An 18,878-nucleotide genomic window follows, 5' to 3' on the forward strand; every position below is an offset into this window, starting at 1 on the left:
CAGTCCCTCCATTGCCTTGATAATTTTTGGTGTGCTGTGTTGAAACACAGAGAGAGTACACTGGGTTTCCCTGGAACTCTGCCATGACAGAGCTTTAGCCTCAGGTGACTTGTAGACTTAACTGCAGAGGTCAAAATCCAGATGTGAACAAACTCAAGTCAAAACAAGCCTCTTGGCAGGACCCATAAAAGAGCTGGAGGGTGAGGGGGGAGCCTTCCACCATCCTCCTTCTCCTCTACCTTCATTGTAAGATTTAGACCTGCCTAGCCAGATGTCAAAACACAAGCTCATGTCTGAAAGATTCAGTAATTGGATTGGATCAAGGGGGAAGTGGCTTTGACCAGTAAGGATGAAACAGATAAACATAAAGAGTTTCCCCGTTATAGATGTATTGTGCTTTCCATTGTTCCAGTTTCAAAGAACAGTGTTTTTATTTCAATGGAAAAACAAGGGGGATGATGAGGGGGAAACAAAGAGAATGATGGCCATTTTTGGACTTTTAGTTGGAATCTTCATCCCATGCCCTTTACCCCAATCCGACAAATTTGTCCCAACAAATGCTATCCTCAATCTTCAATCTGAACCCATGATGTCCTTGGCCATCTAGTCCCACCAGCTCTGCTGGACCCTCTCACCCCTAGCCCCAAATCAAAGGAAGATGGCTCTTACCCCAAGCAAATGTGGGCATATTTATCGCATATGTTTCATACTGGTTTAACAGCCTTAAATTTGTCCCCAGAATTCTGGGAATTGTCGTTTTCTAAGACCAGTAACAATTCTTAGTTAAGAAATTCTCAGATTCCTTGGTTTGTAGTCATGACAATTAAATAGGTGTGAATCTGTTTTAAATGTGCTAGTAGTGTATACATTAGTTCCATCAATCTCAATCCCAGTTCAATCAATCCAAGATACCCCAACCCTCTCCACAACATAAAAAAAAAATTAAGTGGGCATCCATCTTCCATGGTGGGAGAGGGGTGGCTGGGTAGTGCCCACCTGCTGCCTCAGACACGACGAATCTTCATCTCACTTCTCTTAAGGGAGTAGTAGAAGCCTTTCCACTGGGCCCAGTTAATGCCACTGGCATAGGAGAGATGGGCTCCACCAAGGTAGAAGCCATTGAGATTGGAGAAGTGACAGCTCTTAAACCACCAGGCGCCTGAAGACAGCGCTGCACAGTTCTGCACATAAAGGTCCTGGTCACGGTCAAAAGTTGAGAACTTCTGCCCACTGTGGTAGGTCAATGAATCACCTGGTTGAGAGCACACAGAGAAATCACAAGAGGTGAAATGGATTCTGCCAATGTTTCTGCATTTGGGTGAAATAAGCCCATGTTGTTGGTTGCCCACTTGAGAGGAGTTCCAGTGGCATCTAGATGTCCTGACCAATCCCTGATAGATGCTTTCCTCTGACTATAGCAACTTTTGATTTGTATTTCAAACGCTAGCTCATGTTCCGTAACATTATGGAATGTTAGCATCTCTCTCATGAAGTCTTGACTTTCTCCAAAGAGACTGAAGAGGGGAGTGCAAACAAAAGGGATGAAAGGCTGAGTAAACCAGCCATATTCAGGAATCATAACTGGTGTGCACACACCTTTGCAGAATGTGTTGTGTATTCTTCATAGTGTGCTGGGGTCAAACATGTCTGCTACATTGGTGACAGCTCAAATTTTAGCCTCATGGCCTGCATCCTGCATGCTTGCTTGGAATGCTTGAAGAAAACAAGCTAATTCCCTAACACCACCATCTATGCACAAGCCTTTAAAACACAGTAGCTGTGAATATTATCACCATGCTGTTGTAGAGCCAACTCTCATATGAAATATCTAGGAAACCACCACCAAAAGGAGAGTGGGAGCCAGTGGGTTATGTAAATGCGATGTTCTGAGTTCTCTAAGAACTGGGGGTAGGAATGGAGGGTTGGAGATAACTGAAAGCCGAAGGAGCCATTTGGGATTAGAGCAAATGTTTGGAGGCAACACTCCACCTAACCCTGGGAAGGAAACGGAGTAAGACTAGGAACCAGTCACCTTACCTGCTCCCCCATCTGTAAAGCCAGATACATGCAGGGTGTAGCCATCCTCCTCTGCACTGATGGCATTTGGGGAGAGTGAGAAGTCTGCATAACTCGCAAATGCGGTGGTATTCTCAAAATCCTCCAAGTCCACCCGTAGTTCGTACTTCTGCTTCAGAGTCAGGAGGTGGATATTTTGAAGACCTGGATTAAGGGAAAGCATTCAGCAGCCATTCTGCAAAACCCCAGCCCACCTGCACCTTGGGATCTATGGACTGTCTGATCCAAAGCTTGCAGACAGAAAAGTGCTGGACAGGCAGTGTCCAAAGCAAGGGGGCCCTTGGTTATTCATCTTGGCCCAGACTCATTATAAATACAAACACACGCTTAAAGCTGGAATTGTCTGGGCCCAGGAACATGTGTTAGCTGCTTGGAAGAGAAACCCCAACAGATGGTGTTCCAGAAGGTTCTGGCAAAGAAAGATGTCTGGGTCAAAACTGTGAAGAACTGGGACAGGAGAAGGAGACAGGCCAGGAAAAGCATGGGAAGAGAAAACACAAGGCTCTTTCGCACAGGATTCTTGGCCGACAGAGGTAAGGAGAGGGATCTTGGCTCAAAGATGGAGCACATGCTTTGCATACAGAAGACTCAATCCCTGAATCTTCAATCCCTGAATCATTCTTAATTGAATCAAGAAGGTTCAATCCCTGGCTTCTCCAGGTAAGGCAAAGGAAATGTCCTCTTTGAAGCCTTTGGAAAGCCTTTGCTAGTGTCAATAATACGGAAGTAGGTAGATCAGTGGTCTGACTCCATATAGCAACTTTCCATGTTCACAAGAGAAGAGCTTGTTTCCTACACCCATTTCTATGTACCCAGCCAATATTCGCCATCTGCTCTGCCAAAGCCAACTTTGTAGTCGTTCCAGCCCCGCAGGAAACTGATTGTACCATTGAAGCGCTTCTGGAAAACCTGGAGAACATGATGGAAAAGAGTGGGGAGAAAAAACATGGATGGCAACATTAATTTCTCATTAATGGAGTGGGCATTCCAAGTGGTGCTCCTTCATTCATCATGAATTCCAAAGCATCTCTCCTCAGCAATACCAGGTGAGTATGGTGAACCCTTAGAAATGCATACCCTCCCTTTTCCTTCCCATCTAGTATTCCTCAAATAATTTTATGTTATTATTCACTTTACTTAGGCATTTTCATCTTCCCTTTCTGTTATAAAACCTTCCCCGGGGGGGGGGGGGCGGCAAATCAATTATGAAAGCAAATAATAAAATGCAATAAAAAGATCAGACAATATTTTTGTTTTGTTTTTCTCAGCCAACGAATTATCTAGAACTGCTACAATGGCACCAATAAAAGAACTGGTCAATCAAGTCTGACACTAAAAGTACTGGTGAATAAAACTCTACCTGGCTTCAAAAGGACAAGAGTCCCAAAGAATTGTTTTTTAAATTGTTTTTAAATATCTTATATACATACATACATTGGATAGAAAGGCAGGATATAAATTCTATAAATAAAATAAATAAATAAATAAAAGACTGGCTTAAAGGTGTCTCTAGGAGAGGAGAGTATTGCAGAAAGAAGGTGTCACCATAGAAAAATCCATCTTCCCACCCACCCATTAAACTTAATCTGAAGGGGGAGTGGATTTTTCAGTGAGATCATGGTTCTGCAAATATTCTGCTTCCATGATACTTAGAGCTGTATGGGTCAAAGACAGCTCTTTGTTTTGTTGTAAGAGTACTTTATGAATGAGCACAGGACAGTCAGGCTTTGAGGCGATGCTAATCAGTTGTCCAGAAAGGACATAGAGGGGTTAAAACATGTTAAAGGTCTAAAATGTAGAAGGTATCTTACTACTACTAATAATAATCTTAGGGCCCAGTACTATGGGCATGCACCACAGGAATTCATGCTTTATGGTAGTCGCAAAAGGTGATGCACCATTCCATGGAGAAGCAAGCAGACCTGCACCAGTGATCCCAGGAAAAGCCAAGGTAACTCAGTGAGGGGGATGGGGGGTGGAATGGGGAGGGTGAGGAGCAGGGACTAGTATGGGGAGGGGGTGCTGAGATCAGGAAGGGGGCAGTATTGGCAGCAGGGCTGGTGGCATCCTATCCCCCTTCCTGTCCTCGGTCCACCTTCTCAGGTCCACTCAAGACTTCTGCCAGCAATTCGTGGTGCAGGTCCAAGTAGATTCATTCAGGCAGTGAAGGTTTATCAGGCAAGGTCCAAGCAGACCCATTTAGGTAGTTGAAATTTACTCCCAGGTAAAGGAACAATCGTTCTCTTACCTGGAGGAAACCTCCATGACTGCAGTTTTTACCACAGGGAGAAGAGGGGCGTGAGCAGATAACAGTATTGTTGCCAGAAATAGACCAGGAACCAGTTTGAAAACCTAACACTATCAGAATTAGTAAACCCAATTTAACAGTACGGCTGCCACATTTTGAACCAACTTGACGTTTCTGAATTGTTCTCCAAGGAACCCAACATACATTTCATTGTATGAACGTAACTTGGATACTATCAGGGCATGAATACATGCAGCAAACCTATTCAGAAGAGACTGCAGCTGGTACAGCAGCCTCTCAGGAAATGTGCTTCGTGCCACGAATGCCACCTGAGCACCCTCCCTGTTTCTCTTTGTAGCTTTCACAAACATTCTGTTGGCACTGGTTTTCCCTTCCCAACACTACATGTGCAGGTTTACAACAATTGATTAGTAATTCATGCTGAAATTGCATAGGACTGCACTGGGGCACTCAGGGGCCTGGGTGTGACAGAGCAAATCCTCCCACAGAATTATATAAAACCTTGATCCAAAGGACAAGCAGTGGGACGACAGCCAGGAGGAATGAGGGTGATGCTTGCATGAATCCCACGTGAACTTGTTCCACTCTGATGCCTTCCACTGCCACAGTGATGTGAGTGCTGAAATAGGTGAACGCTCTCAATCGAATGAACACAGCCCTGTGTTCCTTATGGACGCACTGGGACGGAGGCACCCAAAACCCATTGCCCTGATTACCGTCCATTTTCCATCGTCTGTGGTCATATCGCAGTACACGGGTACGGGGATGTTGGGACCCGCGGGGTAAATGAGGTACACGCCATCTGTCTCGGAGCCTTGGTCGTAAATATCTTCACAGTCTAACGGGAAAGAATCTTCCCTGCACTGCTCTTGCTGCTGGGCTACCCCAAGAGAGGAAGAAATAAGTTTAGAGCCCACCAGTGACAAATAGTTTACATTTCAGCTAATGCTGAATCACATTGTTATGGCTTCTGACTGGCCATTCCTTTGTTAGGGGGATCTCAGGTTAATCACTGGAGATGGTCATGTTTCCTTTATTGGAGCTAATTGTTAGAAGGGAACCTTGTTTTTGAATGAGATATCCATCCTGCCAAAGAAAGAGCAGCAAGTTGCTGGCAGCCCCAAGGCAATTTCAATTGTCCAGTCATTCCTGCCCACTCTTGTGCCCCAGTTGGGGGGGGGGAATTCAGCAAAGGCAGGCTAGCTAAATATCTTCACATAAGACAAAAACATATGCAGATAGTTGGACCCTAGTCCCACTTCTGGTCCTCCAGACCCCAGTAATCTGTACTGTCTTTCCCCCATCATAAACTCTGGCGATGCATCCAACCCCCCCCCCCAAATCAAGGGGTCCCCAAGTTCATTTAAGCAAGCATTTTCTAGCTCTTCGTGTCTGTCTAGCTATCAGGTATGGAAAAAGCTATTAAGAAAGTAATCTCATTTTGCACAGCTATAGTGATAGGTGACTTTTTTGGGGTGTTAGTTCCCAAAGAACAGTACACTTAGTGCAGTTTCACACAAAGGAATGTATATGAATGGGCTTCCCAGGACTGGCCAAGACTACCTGGCATCTGAGGTGACACATCAGATACTGCCCCTTTGCAAGTAATGATCTTCCCTGATTTGGAAGAGGTGCAATGGAGTAGAAGCGTGAAGAGGAGGAGAGTGGTAGGCTAGCTCCCACAACTCTCCTTTGCACTTCCCCTTCTGTTCTGCTTGCCTCTTCCCTTTCCCGTCCAGGGTCTGGGAGGCGGGGAATGGTGGAAGCAAGTTGGCAAAGGAAACATTGGGGTAGCACAGTGCTACAGATGGTCAACACAAGGAGCCTAAGAAAAGCCGAATGAGCGATGCTTACCTTGCTCATTGATGGCTTGACCATGTGAAGAGGGCAACTGGAGCAGGAGAAGGAGGACCAGTGTCCCTGGCAGGATCAGAGAGGCCTGGTAGAACCAGAAAGAAAGACCGTGATAACATTTAGAGCGTAATAGGCATAAAAAGCAAGGTCGACCCAAGACCAGTACCAGACCTGGCTCCATTGTGCCCTGGGGCGCAGGTCTATGACATGCTGCCCCCCCCGCATCGTGCCACCCATCCCATCACCCGGGGTACTCACGGAGCCTCACGCGATACTCACCACCCCTTGAAAAGCCTTCTGAGGCTTCTTGCTCAATTTTAAACAATACTTTCAGTTTCCTGAAAGAAACAGGAAGTATTGCTTAAGATTGCATGGGAAGCTTCAGAAGGCTTCTCGCGCACTGCCGAGCGCCACGCTGGACTTTGCTTGCCCGAAAAATGGGGTGGCAGGTGGAGGTGGGGGAGCAGCAACCATGGGCCTGGGGCTTTTTCTCTCTCTGCCCCATCCCAGGTCCACCACTGCCCAAGACATACTTCTCAGCAGGCAGCATGCCAGCTTCTGCCCCTTTTCCTCTTGCTCCCTGGATTTGAACAGGAAAGGGAGAACGGGCAAATGTGAAGGAGATGAGAGTGGTAGGCTAGAGTGTTGGAATATTCTCACTCATTACTCTTTGCTCCTCCACAATTATTCTTCGTCTCTATTCCGTTTTTCTTTTTTCATATCTAATGAACAGAAGGAGGTGGAGCGGCAGGTAACCCTATCAGTCTGCTTCCTAAGTGATGGCCTAAAGACCCAATCTGATTCTGGCTTTAGGCTGCCAGATTTCATGATCTGCCACTGCAAAACCAGAACTGTTGGCACCGCAGCTGCTCTGTCGTTCCACAGGTCACTACCAATGCCTTGGTTACAAGTAAGCCCCATGCCGGCAGCAGGAAAGTTCACTGGAGCAGGAAAGTCAGCAGCAGGGACAGTTTAGGGAAGGATCAAAGCAGATCCATCTGGGAAGCGGGCTGTGCAGGGGGCAGGAAGGGGTGGGAAGGGGAGAATAGTAGTAGCTGCATATGCTGAGATCTTATTCCCCCTCCCCAGCCTGGACTAGCTTACAGGAGTCTCCTTGGATTTACACCAGCAAAAGAGCTGATGTAGACCCAGTGGAGATCAGGCAGCCTATGGAGATGCGAGTAAAAGAAGTAAAATTTTAAAAGTGTTTTTCTTACCTCTCCTGGGCTATTTCCCCTCAGCCCATCCTTCCCCAATTCCTTCCACCCACTTAGAAAAATTATCTAGTGTTTTATTCTCTAATCCAGCTATTTTCAACCTTTTTCAGCTCATGGCACATTGACAAGGCACTAAAGTTGTCAAGGCACACTACTAGTTTTTAATTGCATTAAATTATGTTACAATTAATGTAACTGATATAACTAATACAATTAGATCATTACATGACAATTAAAGAAATTCACAAGAAGCTTGGAGAAGGAAGGGTAGGTGGTTTCTGGAAAGGAGGAAGAATGTTTTGAAGTAGGGTGAGCAAATTGTTATCAGAAGGGCCAGAAAGTGTTGGCAAAGGGAGGTCAGACAGCACATACTGGAGAAATGTGGCGTGAAGGGCAGGGAGGAAGTGTGACTGAAACAAGTGCAAGAACCAGATGGGGTGGGGGGAAGAGAGAGAGAATACAAAGCAACAGATTCTGGACTTTGGAAGGTGGGGATGAGCCAGGAAAGGGGCAGTAAGAGAGGTGTGAACTGTGATTATGAGATTGGGGGAAATGTGCATGTGGGAGGGGAGGGGTGAGGAGGGGGAGAAGAGAAGTGTCAATGGCCTGTTCATGTATTCAAGAAAAAGAGTGTGACCAAGAGCCCAAGCCTCTGTATGTCAGGATGCAGCACAGCAATGCCAGTGCTGGAAATTTGGTTAGGATTTGGGCCTAAAAGGAACTAAAAGGAACTGAACTGCAAGGCTTGCTTGTCGGGCAGTCTCCTCAGAAGCCAAGCAGGTCCTCCATTGCTGCCTCCCCCAACAGTTCCTGAACAAGAAGGCAGTCTAACAGATCGATCCTGAGCTGCCTGGAGTGTGGGGCTGCCATGGTGCCAAAATGACTACCGTGGAATCCTGCACACCCTGAGCAGCCACCATCGCCTCCTCAGGAGAAAGGCTACTCGATTCTGCTGCGGCTCTTTAGCCAGTGCAGAACTGAAGAGTCCCGTGTTGGGCTGCACTGTGCCCTGCGGGTCCTGTGGAGTTGAGCTGTGCCGGTCCCACCCCTCCTGCCCCACCCCCTGCCACGCCTCCTCCCCACCCTATTCCCCTACCCTGGAATGCCCCCCGCCTCCCCCCATGCCCCCATCTACCTCTCTGCTGCCCGAGTCTATACAGTACAAAACAAATTTATTACAAAACAAAAATAAATTTGGGGAATTCAATCTCAGCCTTGCTCATGCTAAGTTTAAACGGTTAATTAAAAACTTGTTTTGAAAAAAAGTGCTGTAACATCTGGATTGTAGGAAAATTTGAGAAAGGGGGCCCAGTCAGGCATCTTGCCCCAGGTCCAACGCCAGGTCTCAGCAGCCCTGCCCACCTGCAGAGCCTCAGAGCACAACCAAAAGCCCCTTGAAGTTCCCCGTCTTTCAGAGAAGCTTTCCATCACTGTGCATCATAGCTAGGTTTTTTTTTTTTTTTTTTTGCCTGTTTGGGACATTTCTGAGAGCTTTCCTTGTTCAGGAACTTTTCTGAGGAGCCAAGCTTTTCCCGGGAACAAAGACTGCAAAAAACCACTGCTTTAAATGGAAATTAATATGTCTATTCCACTATTTTCCTTGGACAACAAGCCTACGTTTTGGCCTGCAGCCTGACCTCCAGCAAGAGCGTCTGACTAGAGAGACATTTAACTCGCTGCCATGCCAGCTTTTTGTCTGAAACAGGCCTCCCTCTACAGTGCAGACCAAAGCCTAAAATGGGCATGTCAGAGCTCCTTTGCACATGAACACTTTAGGTCAGAAAGAATTTGACTTCAGTCTTATTATTTGTTTTGGTGAACTGCTTCTAATCTCTGTAAGTCTGGAGAAACAAATAAAGAGGTACCAGATGAAGAATGCAGTGAAATATGAAACCTTGCTTGCTTGCAACGTTTAAAACGGATAAGGTCAATTAGATATGGGCACAATAGGTTTATCTTTGTTTCTGTGGGTTCAGCACAGCCCACAATACTTTTGATGCAATGCTGAAATAGTAGAAGCTAGAGCGAGCGAGCGAGCGAGAGAGAGAGAGAGAGAGAGAGAGAAATTCATTTGCAATGAATGGATTCTTCCCTGGAACTTGTGCAGAAATTTGTCACCAAAATCAAAAGTGGCCCTTAGCATGTGCAGAGTGCCTATTCCTCACCACACTGTACCCCCAAATGACTCCCTCCCAACAGCACCTAGTAATAGGGAGAATCTGTTTCAGATTATTGCCAGCAATTCTTCAAGCACACCAGCTGGCAACCTGGCAACTCCAGCCCCTCTCAAAATACAGTACCCACAACTGAATTTAACAGTTGCCCTTATCAGACATTCAGTGAGCACTTCAAAGAGAAGTGAAATTGTGCCCACCATCCCAGCTCCAGATCTCTGCGTGTTCATACATCTCTGCGTGTCTGTAAAGATCCTACAGGCTCACCATTCTATGCTCACACACTCTCTGAGTGCAATGTGCGCACAGATGGCAGAATGCACCTAAACATGTAAATGTGAAACAGGAGGTGTATATATCAAACAGGTGTACACTCCAGACAGACAGTCAAATGAACACAGGCAGACAGAAGTAGGGATTCCCGCTCTCTATATACACACCATATGTCTGAAAAGGTCTTTTATGTGACACGGCCTTTGCACACATTTATCCTTTTGCAGCTCTCCCTTCTTTCGTGCCTTCCCTCTCGCCTTTATTATGCTCCTCTCCCTTCATTGTTTCACAGTGCAAGCCTCTGCATGTCTACTCAAAAACAAGTCCCATGGGACTAGTAAATGTGCATAGGATTGCAGCCTCATTCAGGTTCGCCCCCTAACTGCTAATTTGCAGGACACTATGAACACAGAATTAAGGATACTGATTGATATTTATATACCACCTGTCAACAAAGTTTTCAAAATGGTTTGCATAGCAAAAGGAAGGAGAAAATGCTTCCCTCTCCCCAAAGAGTTCATCAGCTAAAAAGAAACAAGAGCAACACACCAGCACGGAAGGAACTGGGAGGAACACAATACTGGGTTGAACAGGGAAAACTGCTCTCCCTCTGCTCAGTATGAATCACCAGCTGAAATGCGCCTCTTAGCCCAGTTGGAAGGACAAAACCATCATTATCCTCTAGCCACACACACTAGATCAAACACTTCACAGCTTAAACATCAAGTGCAAATTAGTAATCAAGACATGGCTGGAACATGTAGTCTTGTGGCTGATGGATCCACTGATTGATAAAACAAGAGCCTGTAGTTTGATAGATCATGACTTAAAAGTAACTGATATCCCCTGGGAGTGGGAGATATGCTACAAAATCCTAGAGAGAGAGAGAGAGTCAGAGTCAGCGTTCCCTCCACCAACAAAGAATCCCCTTCCCGGCCACCCCTTTCCTCCAATGACTACATTACCTTCATGTTGTCCTACAGTTCCTCAGTTGCAGGTCTTGATTGACTATTTATAGCACTGGACTTTTTTTTTCTCTAGAAGTGTTTTTCTCCCACACACGGCCCTTCTTCCTTGCTGGGTCTGGCATGCAGCAGCCCAGGTTGTCGGTCTACCCCTCCCACCCCCACCGCCTGCCCACCAATACCCCCAAGGCCAGGGATCAGCAGACAATGTGTAAATCCTGGATTTATAGCATAGAAAGTAGGCGAGGGGGGGGGGAGTTGGTGGGTGGGATGTGTAAAATAACAATGAGACAGGAAATGAAAGTTGGGGAGAAGGGAGAAAAACACCGAACAAGCCAAGATTTTAGATGCTTTCCAGGACTCTTGGCATGAACGTGCTGTTATTAGTCAACCTTTGCATGCACGTGCAAGAGGCTTTCTGTATTTGTGAGTGTGCAGGAGGGGACTGCTCATTTCAAATTTTGGAAATTCCTGGGAACCAGGACTCTGGTGGATTCTCAAGCCAGGAATTACAGGAGCCAGTTCTCTTGAATGTTGCGAGAGGAGGAGTATGGTCTAGGGCAGCCATTTTCAACCACTGTGCCGTGGCACACTAGTGTGCCGCGAGTGGTCCACAGGTGTGCCACAGGAATTTGGGGGAAGATCATTTATTAGTAGGGCCAATTGGGATATGAGCCCCCCACTGACAGCATGGTGTGCCTTGTCAATTGTCAAAAACCTGATGGTGTACCTTGACAATTTGAGTGCCTTGTCAGTGTGCCATAAGCTGAAAAAGGTTGAAAATCACTGGTCTAGGAGTACAGTGGTGTACATCTAGATGCCGAGGAATCTGGATCTTTGAAAAGGGGCTTGAGGCCACCACCTCTTTTACCAAGTGGGTGATCAGGACTGGCCTTGACTCCTCTATTTTCTGGAAGAGGAGTGTGACTTAATGGTTAGAGCAGGGAAAGTTGATTCCTCTGTGAAGCTTGGCGTCAGTAAAGGAAAAGAGGTGAGGTGGCCTGAAAGCCAAGACTCTCAGGTTTTCTGGTTTTTACAGCATGACCTCTAAAAGTCAGGCTTTCTGGTTTTCATGGAAAAGTGTGAACGTAGGGCACAATCCTAACCAGGTCTACTCAGAAGTAAGTTCTATTGCATTCAGTGGGACTTAAAGAGGTTAGGACTGCAGCCTTAGTGACATAAATGCAGCAGAAATTGGGAGCCAGGACTTATGCCTTCATTTGCTCCCAAACTTTGCATATTGTATAGGGTTTAATGTGTTTCCCCCTCTATCTCTCTTCTTTATAGATTATCCCCTGAATACTCATGCAGTAAATTTATGATGGAAAAGAGATGTGATGGGGGAGGGGCTCTTCTAGCTCATAGCTCACATTCCTAACTATTATCCCACACCAGATCTAGTGCAGGGATGGGTTGGCAAGTTGGAAATTGGAGCTGCGGGGCTTCCTGGCACAGGCTACGGGGGCTTAAATGTTCCCCTCTGATTATAATCATGTGGTTTTGGCTTCTCAGAGTGAGTTGTCACCAGCTGGCTGGGTCTCTCAAGTTGGCTCAAGGCTGGCTTCCTCAGCCAGTGTGCCCCATGCTATTCAGTTCTCCCCAGCAACTTGCCTTATTCTTGGAGCAGCAGTCCTTCCTCAGATGGGAGACTTATGCATTTATGTTAAAGGAGCCATACAGGAAGGGAAAGGGGAGGAAGAGGAACAAGAAGGAGGGAGGATATAGGGGAGGGAGGTAAACGCTCTAAGACCATCTGTAAATAAAGAAGCACTGAGTCGGGATTCAGTTCTTGCTTATACGTCATGATGCAAAGCTGCCTTCTTCTCTTCTGCGTAAAGTCCTGGAGAGCCTGATCGCCCCCAACCCTATCAGCCTAGCTGTCCTTTTTTGATCAGGGAGATTGGGAACCCTGCACTTTGGAGAGTCTGCTCTACCCTATCACCACTCCAATTTTCTTCCTTCTTGCTTCTCCTGAAAGCAGAGTCACAATGAAGAGGAAAAGAGCAACAGCAACCAACTTTCCCTTCCAGCTCCAAGGCCGCAAGCAAATCAGCCATCAGTGCAGCAGGGCTGGAGGAGGAAATAGGAGGCAGCTGAAAAGCAGGGGAGCAGACACAATGGCTGTCCCTTTCTCACCATCATTTCTCCTGCCTCATCTGCCCAGCCTGCTTTGAAGAAGTGGATGTCTCGAGGGCTAGAGGAGGCAGCAGTGTTGATTCATGGTGGGAGGGGAGCTTGGAGATCATCCACTGACGTGCACCATTTTTTAAAAAGTGGGAATGGCAAAAAATGTGGGCAGCATGTCAGACACCAGGTCAATTTGGGCCAGGTCTGCCTTAGGCCCCTGTACCAAGAATGCCCTGTCAACAAACTCCCCGCCCACCAGTCAGTTCCCAGGAACCTGGCGCTCCTTCTGTATTTCCATTCAACTCTCAAACGGAACAAGAGAGAGAAACAAATGAAGGGAGAGATTGTCAAGCCTCACAGGGTCCAGGAAAATCAGGCACCTTCTCTCCATAGGAGAGTCATTGTCGTATTTTCTTTGCTTGCTGCCCAATCCCGTGATTCATGCTTTGTATCCATTTCAGTTCAATGTTGGAAACTGGAAAACAGCCCAGCTGGTGGGATCCCACTTTGTATCTTTCCAAAGTTTCTTCCATGGTGAGACATTTATTTCTTGCAAAGATCCTTATCTTGTCTCTGTGCTTGAGGTGGCCGGAGTGAGATATAACATTGCGGTTGCATAACTAACATGAATTAGCAGCTCTTGCAGCAACTGTTTCCGCCTTAGAAAATACCCCCTTCTTCATGGCCGGAACGGCAAAGAATTGTCCTTAAAAAGGCATTCTCAAGTGGAGGTGTTTGTAGCCAAATCCACAGTTCTTCCTTTTTTCACCTCCATGGGATATGACAATGTATATATCTCATTTGCTTAATCCAAAAACTTTTTTTTCTTAATGAGAATTAGAGGTGTGCATGCCATTGGCAGAGCAGGAAGCTCTGCTTTTAGGAGTCCATCCCCATTTCTGTTCTGCGTGATCAGGGCGAGTGATTCCCCAGGAAAGGTAGAGTTACTGGTAGCAATTGAAAAAGGGGACTTCTTGCTTAAAAGAAAAAGTGACTACCAGCAGCTACCAGGGTAAGCAGCATCCAGTGTCCTAAGGGCAGGACAGGGAGTAGTCCACCCCAGGTGAAAAATCCATCTGGGCTGTCAAATGCACCACTGAATGGCCAGTAGATCTGGCCTCCACAGGCAGAATCTCTAGGTGGAGGTCCAGTCTACCGATGTTTTGGAGCAGCTCACCCTGAACGTCAAATACCCTAGGTATGCCACTGGCACTGCCAATGCCTTTCAGTTCCCCTACCGTTTGTCATTTCCCTCCCTCTCCCCCAAATGATTCCCCCAACCCTTTCCACCTATACTCCTGAATCAGTATTGACAGTAATGGCATCCTACGTGACAGCTTGGTGACACCTGAAAGACGGTAGCAAATTAGTTCTGGCATAGGGTTTTGTAGGGAAGAGCCTGCCAGGTTTGATTAATGAATCAGATATGGAAGGTGTTGGATGCCAGGCATGCACGCACACGGGGATCAGGAGGTGTGGTCAGGAGAAACTGTTGTGCAAAGAAAGATGGAAGGATAAAAGAACAAAGCCCGAAAACAGAGACACCATACATGGATCAATCCACTGCCGTTAACAAGATTTAATCAGCAGGCATTGGCAAGCCCATAGAAGCTGACATGTTGATAATCTCTGGCACAACCATCATTTGTTGTGCCAGATAATCTCTGGCACAACCATCTTCCTCTCAAAAAGCTGCCCAATGGGATTCCATCTTTTTAAAAATGACTATGCCATTCCCTCCAATTGCCCCTAAGTACCAGGGTGTGTCCGTTTTCTAATACTTGCTTCTCAAGGTAAATCACTGTCCCAAGTTTGCCTTTGGAAGGGACTGGGGAGGGGGGAATGCCTTCTAATACATTAAATGCAATTATTCCTTCCATTCTGTTAATGCAATAACTACAAACAAGGAAAATCCAGCAATCAGCAAACTTACATAGCCAGCTACCAAAGTCAGGGCAACACAAGCAGTTGCAGAGTAAATTAATAGCTTTGGAGGGAGATGTCAAGTGCCCTGACATGCAGCTGTACCTTTCACCTTAGCTTGATGCCAGTGGCATACGAAGAGGGTGACTGGGGGTGGCCCCAGGTGCCAGGCTGCAGGGGGATATCCGAGCAGCCACCCCAAGATGTTGAAACTTCTTTTTCAAGAAGAAAACTTATTTCTTTTAAACTTATTTTTCATTTATTTATTGGTGTACACACACACACACACACACACACACACACACACACACACACACACACACACATTTTCAAAGTTACAAAGTTATAGATAAATAATATAAATATAAAAAAGTACAAATTTAGTATATATATTGTATAGATACAAAGTTCAATAAAAGAAAATGTTCACTCTCTGTGCTTCTTCTCTGGTCATTATTATTATTATTATTAAGTTCATGTCAAAACTATTACTGAAAATAATTTTGTCATGGGTGTGGGGTGCCAAAAATTTATGGGCCACAGATGCCAAATGACCTTGGTCTCTGCAGTGAAAGACATGGCAGCACAGGTCAGCTGAAAAGCTGGCAACCCCAAACACAAGCAGGCAGAGTGGGGTTTTCTGGCATATGCGATACTGGAACTGGTGTGCCTGACTGAGTGATTCTATGTGTAAGAAGAAGGTGTTACAAGTATGCAAGGGTGACTATATTCTGTCTATGCTATGCTTACACAGCCTGGGTACCTGTGTCAGGCTAGGGAGCTATAGCACCATCTTGTCTAGGTGAAAAATTAATCCTACAGAGGGGGATATGTGTGGAGGAAGTCTGCTTTTGTGTGTGTATGGACACTAGCTGGATTGAAGCCTTTGGAAGTATCAGCCCAATACTATCAAATCTTCCCCATACACAAACACACTGTTACAGCCACACCATAGGAGCACACATTGCATCCTGCTGGCCGGGCATTCCCAGAAATGCCCTGGAACAAGGGAACATTTGTTCCCTTGCCCAGGAGGTAAGCCTTTGCTCCTCACTGGGTCTATTCATACCTGCAGCAGGTATAACTGGCACAAATCCGACTGGACCCAGCAAGGTGGATTGAGGCTGAAGATAGGTGACAGCACAATTGCCACTAACACTGGCGTTAATACTGTATTGTCACTAATACTGTCCCAATTTTGCCTGTCCCTTTCCAGCCTCGATCATACCCCCTCCCCACCACAATCTCCTCTCCATTCCTCTCTCCCTTCACTCCATTCCACCCACCCTTCACCTCCCTCCACTCCATACACTAACTCACCAGCACTGGGGTCACTGATGGGCCCAAATAGCAGATTGCATTTTGCGACAGCTGTAAAAGACCTTGCCTTGCTGGAGTGCTAGTTCATGCAATGCAAGGTCCTCATAGGATTGGGATGCAAATGAATTAAAATCAGTGATTAGGTGTTCAGTAATTCCCAAATGGCATGACATGCAAGAACTGCTAGGCTGCAGCCAGCTTCGTAAAGCACATGTTGAGGCAGGATAAGAATCTCTGAAAGGAATAAATGTCTTGCCATGGATGAAACTTCGGAACTATACAAAAGGAGACCCCACCAGCTTCCAGTTTTCCAGCTCCAGACTGAAACAGATGCGAATTGTAAATCATAAACTGAGTAGTAAACAAAGTAAAGATGACAGTGAATCTCCCATGGAGAGAAGGCGCCTGATTTTCCTGGACCCAGCAGAAGGCTGGTGATCATGTCTTCCTTTCTTCTCCTGTTAACTCTCTTGTTCTGTTTGAGAGCTGAACAGAAACAGAGAAGGATCGGCAGGTTCCTCTGGCCCTCAGTTAGCTTCCTTCCTGGCCTCAGGTAAATAGACAGAGATGGCAAAGCTGTTGGCGGGTTGTTCTAAAGGGAGACATAGGACCTGGGGTAGACCTGTACCAAAGTGACACAGCACTTGAAATGGTGCCGAGGTTTCCACCATTCCCCCCCTTTAAAAAAACTGTACATGTCAGGTGTGTGCTCAAAGCTCCCTCATTTACTGCCAGAGGTGCCTCCTCTGCCTTTGAATGAGGCTGAGCAGAGGAATGCTGGGATTAGAAGAGAAAGTCCACTCCCAACAGCCTTCTGTTCAGTCTGTTTAGAATAAGTGGTCAGGCAGTGATGGTGGTAAGAAGCAGTGCAATCCTTTTCCAAATGCTTCCCTTTTAGAATTGAATTGTGACAGTCCTGTTTCATCCACTAGTCCCACCCTCAGAATTCCAGATTTCCAATCACAATCCAGGGTTCCAATCACAGGGAGTTTCACTCTCCATGTTCTACAGTTGCCTCTGCAGACATGTGCTGGACACAAGGATCATAAGGGGGCACTGCTATCCATCCACCCTCAGTAGGTTGTGATGTGAGTCAAAGAAACCCATCATGCATTCCTTCTCCACAGAGAAGGGCTCGGTTTTCTCAGCCCCTGACATTTATCCACCCTGGCCACTTTTATCTACCTTTAGGAGGCACAGCCAGGATAATGCTTTACACAGAAATAAGTTGGGCTCCTCCAGAGGTGGGTTCCTCTTACTCTTTCGCATCTAAAAATCAACCCTTTCCAGTTTAAGAGTGGAGTATGTTCGTCTTCCCATTTTAGTTTTTTAAAAAATCGGAATTTCAGAAAACATGGATCTAAGATTTAGTAAAAATGAAACAAACACACGGAGTTGGAAGTTTCTTTTTTTTTTTAAAAAAAAAAAAGGCAGAACAACAGTAACCAATGGAAGTTTTGTAACTTCCAAAATATCTTGAGAACACCAGTGAGCGGATGATGCAATGCAATTGGATATGAGAATGAATCTGTTGGATTTGTTTTCTATAGATACATATATGCATCAGAACGGTTTCCCAAACATTAGGCTCACACATTATTATACCTACATATACAGGATGGGGCAGGGGAGTACCTGGGGTTAAGAAACAGTGATTTGCCAGAAGGCCACTCCAATGAGTTCAATCATATCTAAGGAGAGCTAAATGGGGCCTCTCTGGCTAACTGCCTGAGAAAATCAATTGCTTGATTATTATTTCAGATTATTTATGAACAAGTTAGAAAGCACTAGTTCCAGTTTTTTAACCCATTGTCAATCCATAAAAAGACCTGTCTGCTTATTCCATGATACTTAGTTTATGCAAGAGCTTTTGGTGAGGGCTTTTTCCAAAAACTTTTTGAAAGTCCAAGTATATAATGTCAGTGGGATCACCTCCATCCATGTGCCTGCTGAACTGCTCAAAGAACTCTATAAGTTCTTGTGAACTTTTTGTTGAAAAGCGGTATATAAATACTGTTGTTGTTGTTGTTGTTAAGGTTAGTGAGGCAGACTTACCTTTGCAGAAACCATGCTGATTCTCCTTTAGCAAGGTTCATTCTTCTATAAGTTTAATAATTTTATCTTTAATTATGCCTTCCACCAGTTTACCTGGAACAGATATTACATTGACCAGCCTATAATTTCCCAGATCCTGCCTGATCCATTTTTTTAATATTGGTATTACATCAGTGATTGTATGTGCGCAGAGTCATTCTGACAGCTTCAGAATATCAGAACATATCTTGAATCTGAAAAAAATTACATAGTGAAAATTTCCCCAACTTCTGTATTGCACCAGAAAATCCTCAGTAACTACTAACAACAACAGAAAGTAACCCTAATTTCTACTCAGTTTAAGAACATACTTTGAGGTGGAAGAGCATGAGGTGCTTTAATCAGTTGGCTTGTCTTGCATACAAGATTTTGAAATGTGTAAGAGATAGAAACTACTATAATAAGAATTTCCAACAATAAATAGGAAGAAAGGTCCATTTTCTTTTAAGAAGATAATAAAACCCAGGTTGCTTTTTTGGTGCAGTGCTGAAGTTTCCCTGGGACAAACTCAGACTCAGGGAGGTCAATACAAGGCCAACAATGCCTTTCTGTTCCATAAATGTTAGGAAAAGAAGAAATTTCCCCA

General features: G+C 45.5%; 1 protein-coding gene across 1 annotated transcript; it reads right to left on the minus strand.

Annotated features, from left to right (window-relative positions):
• Positions 1 to 384: 384 nt before the first annotated feature.
• Positions 385 to 10,967, minus strand: MFAP4 (microfibril associated protein 4). Its single transcript, XM_066628486.1, has 6 exons — positions 10,829 to 10,967; positions 6,200 to 6,284; positions 5,062 to 5,225; positions 2,889 to 2,985; positions 2,038 to 2,220; positions 385 to 1,252 (listed from the first exon to the last, which is right to left on the minus strand). Exons 1-6 carry the CDS (start codon positions 10,832 to 10,834, stop codon positions 1,005 to 1,007), a joined length of 783 nt encoding a protein of 260 aa, XP_066484583.1. The 5' UTR covers positions 10,835 to 10,967; the 3' UTR covers positions 385 to 1,004.
• Between the last annotated feature and the right edge of the window lie 7,911 nt (positions 10,968 to 18,878).

Source organism: Tiliqua scincoides, chromosome 5 (assembly GCF_035046505.1).
Source record: "Tiliqua scincoides isolate rTilSci1 chromosome 5, rTilSci1.hap2, whole genome shotgun sequence".
NCBI classification, from domain to species: Eukaryota; Metazoa; Chordata; class Lepidosauria; order Squamata; family Scincidae; genus Tiliqua; species Tiliqua scincoides.

Coding starts and splice junctions, on each gene's coding strand:
- MFAP4 (XM_066628486.1), bottom strand. Junction 5,226..6,199: donor TCAAGCCATCAATGAGCAAG/GTAAGCATCGCT, acceptor CTCTTGGGGTAG/CCCAGCAGCAAGAGCAGTGC. Junction 2,986..5,061: donor CAGACGATGGAAAATGGACG/GTAATCAGGGCA, acceptor CATGTTCTCCAG/GTTTTCCAGAAGCGCTTCAA.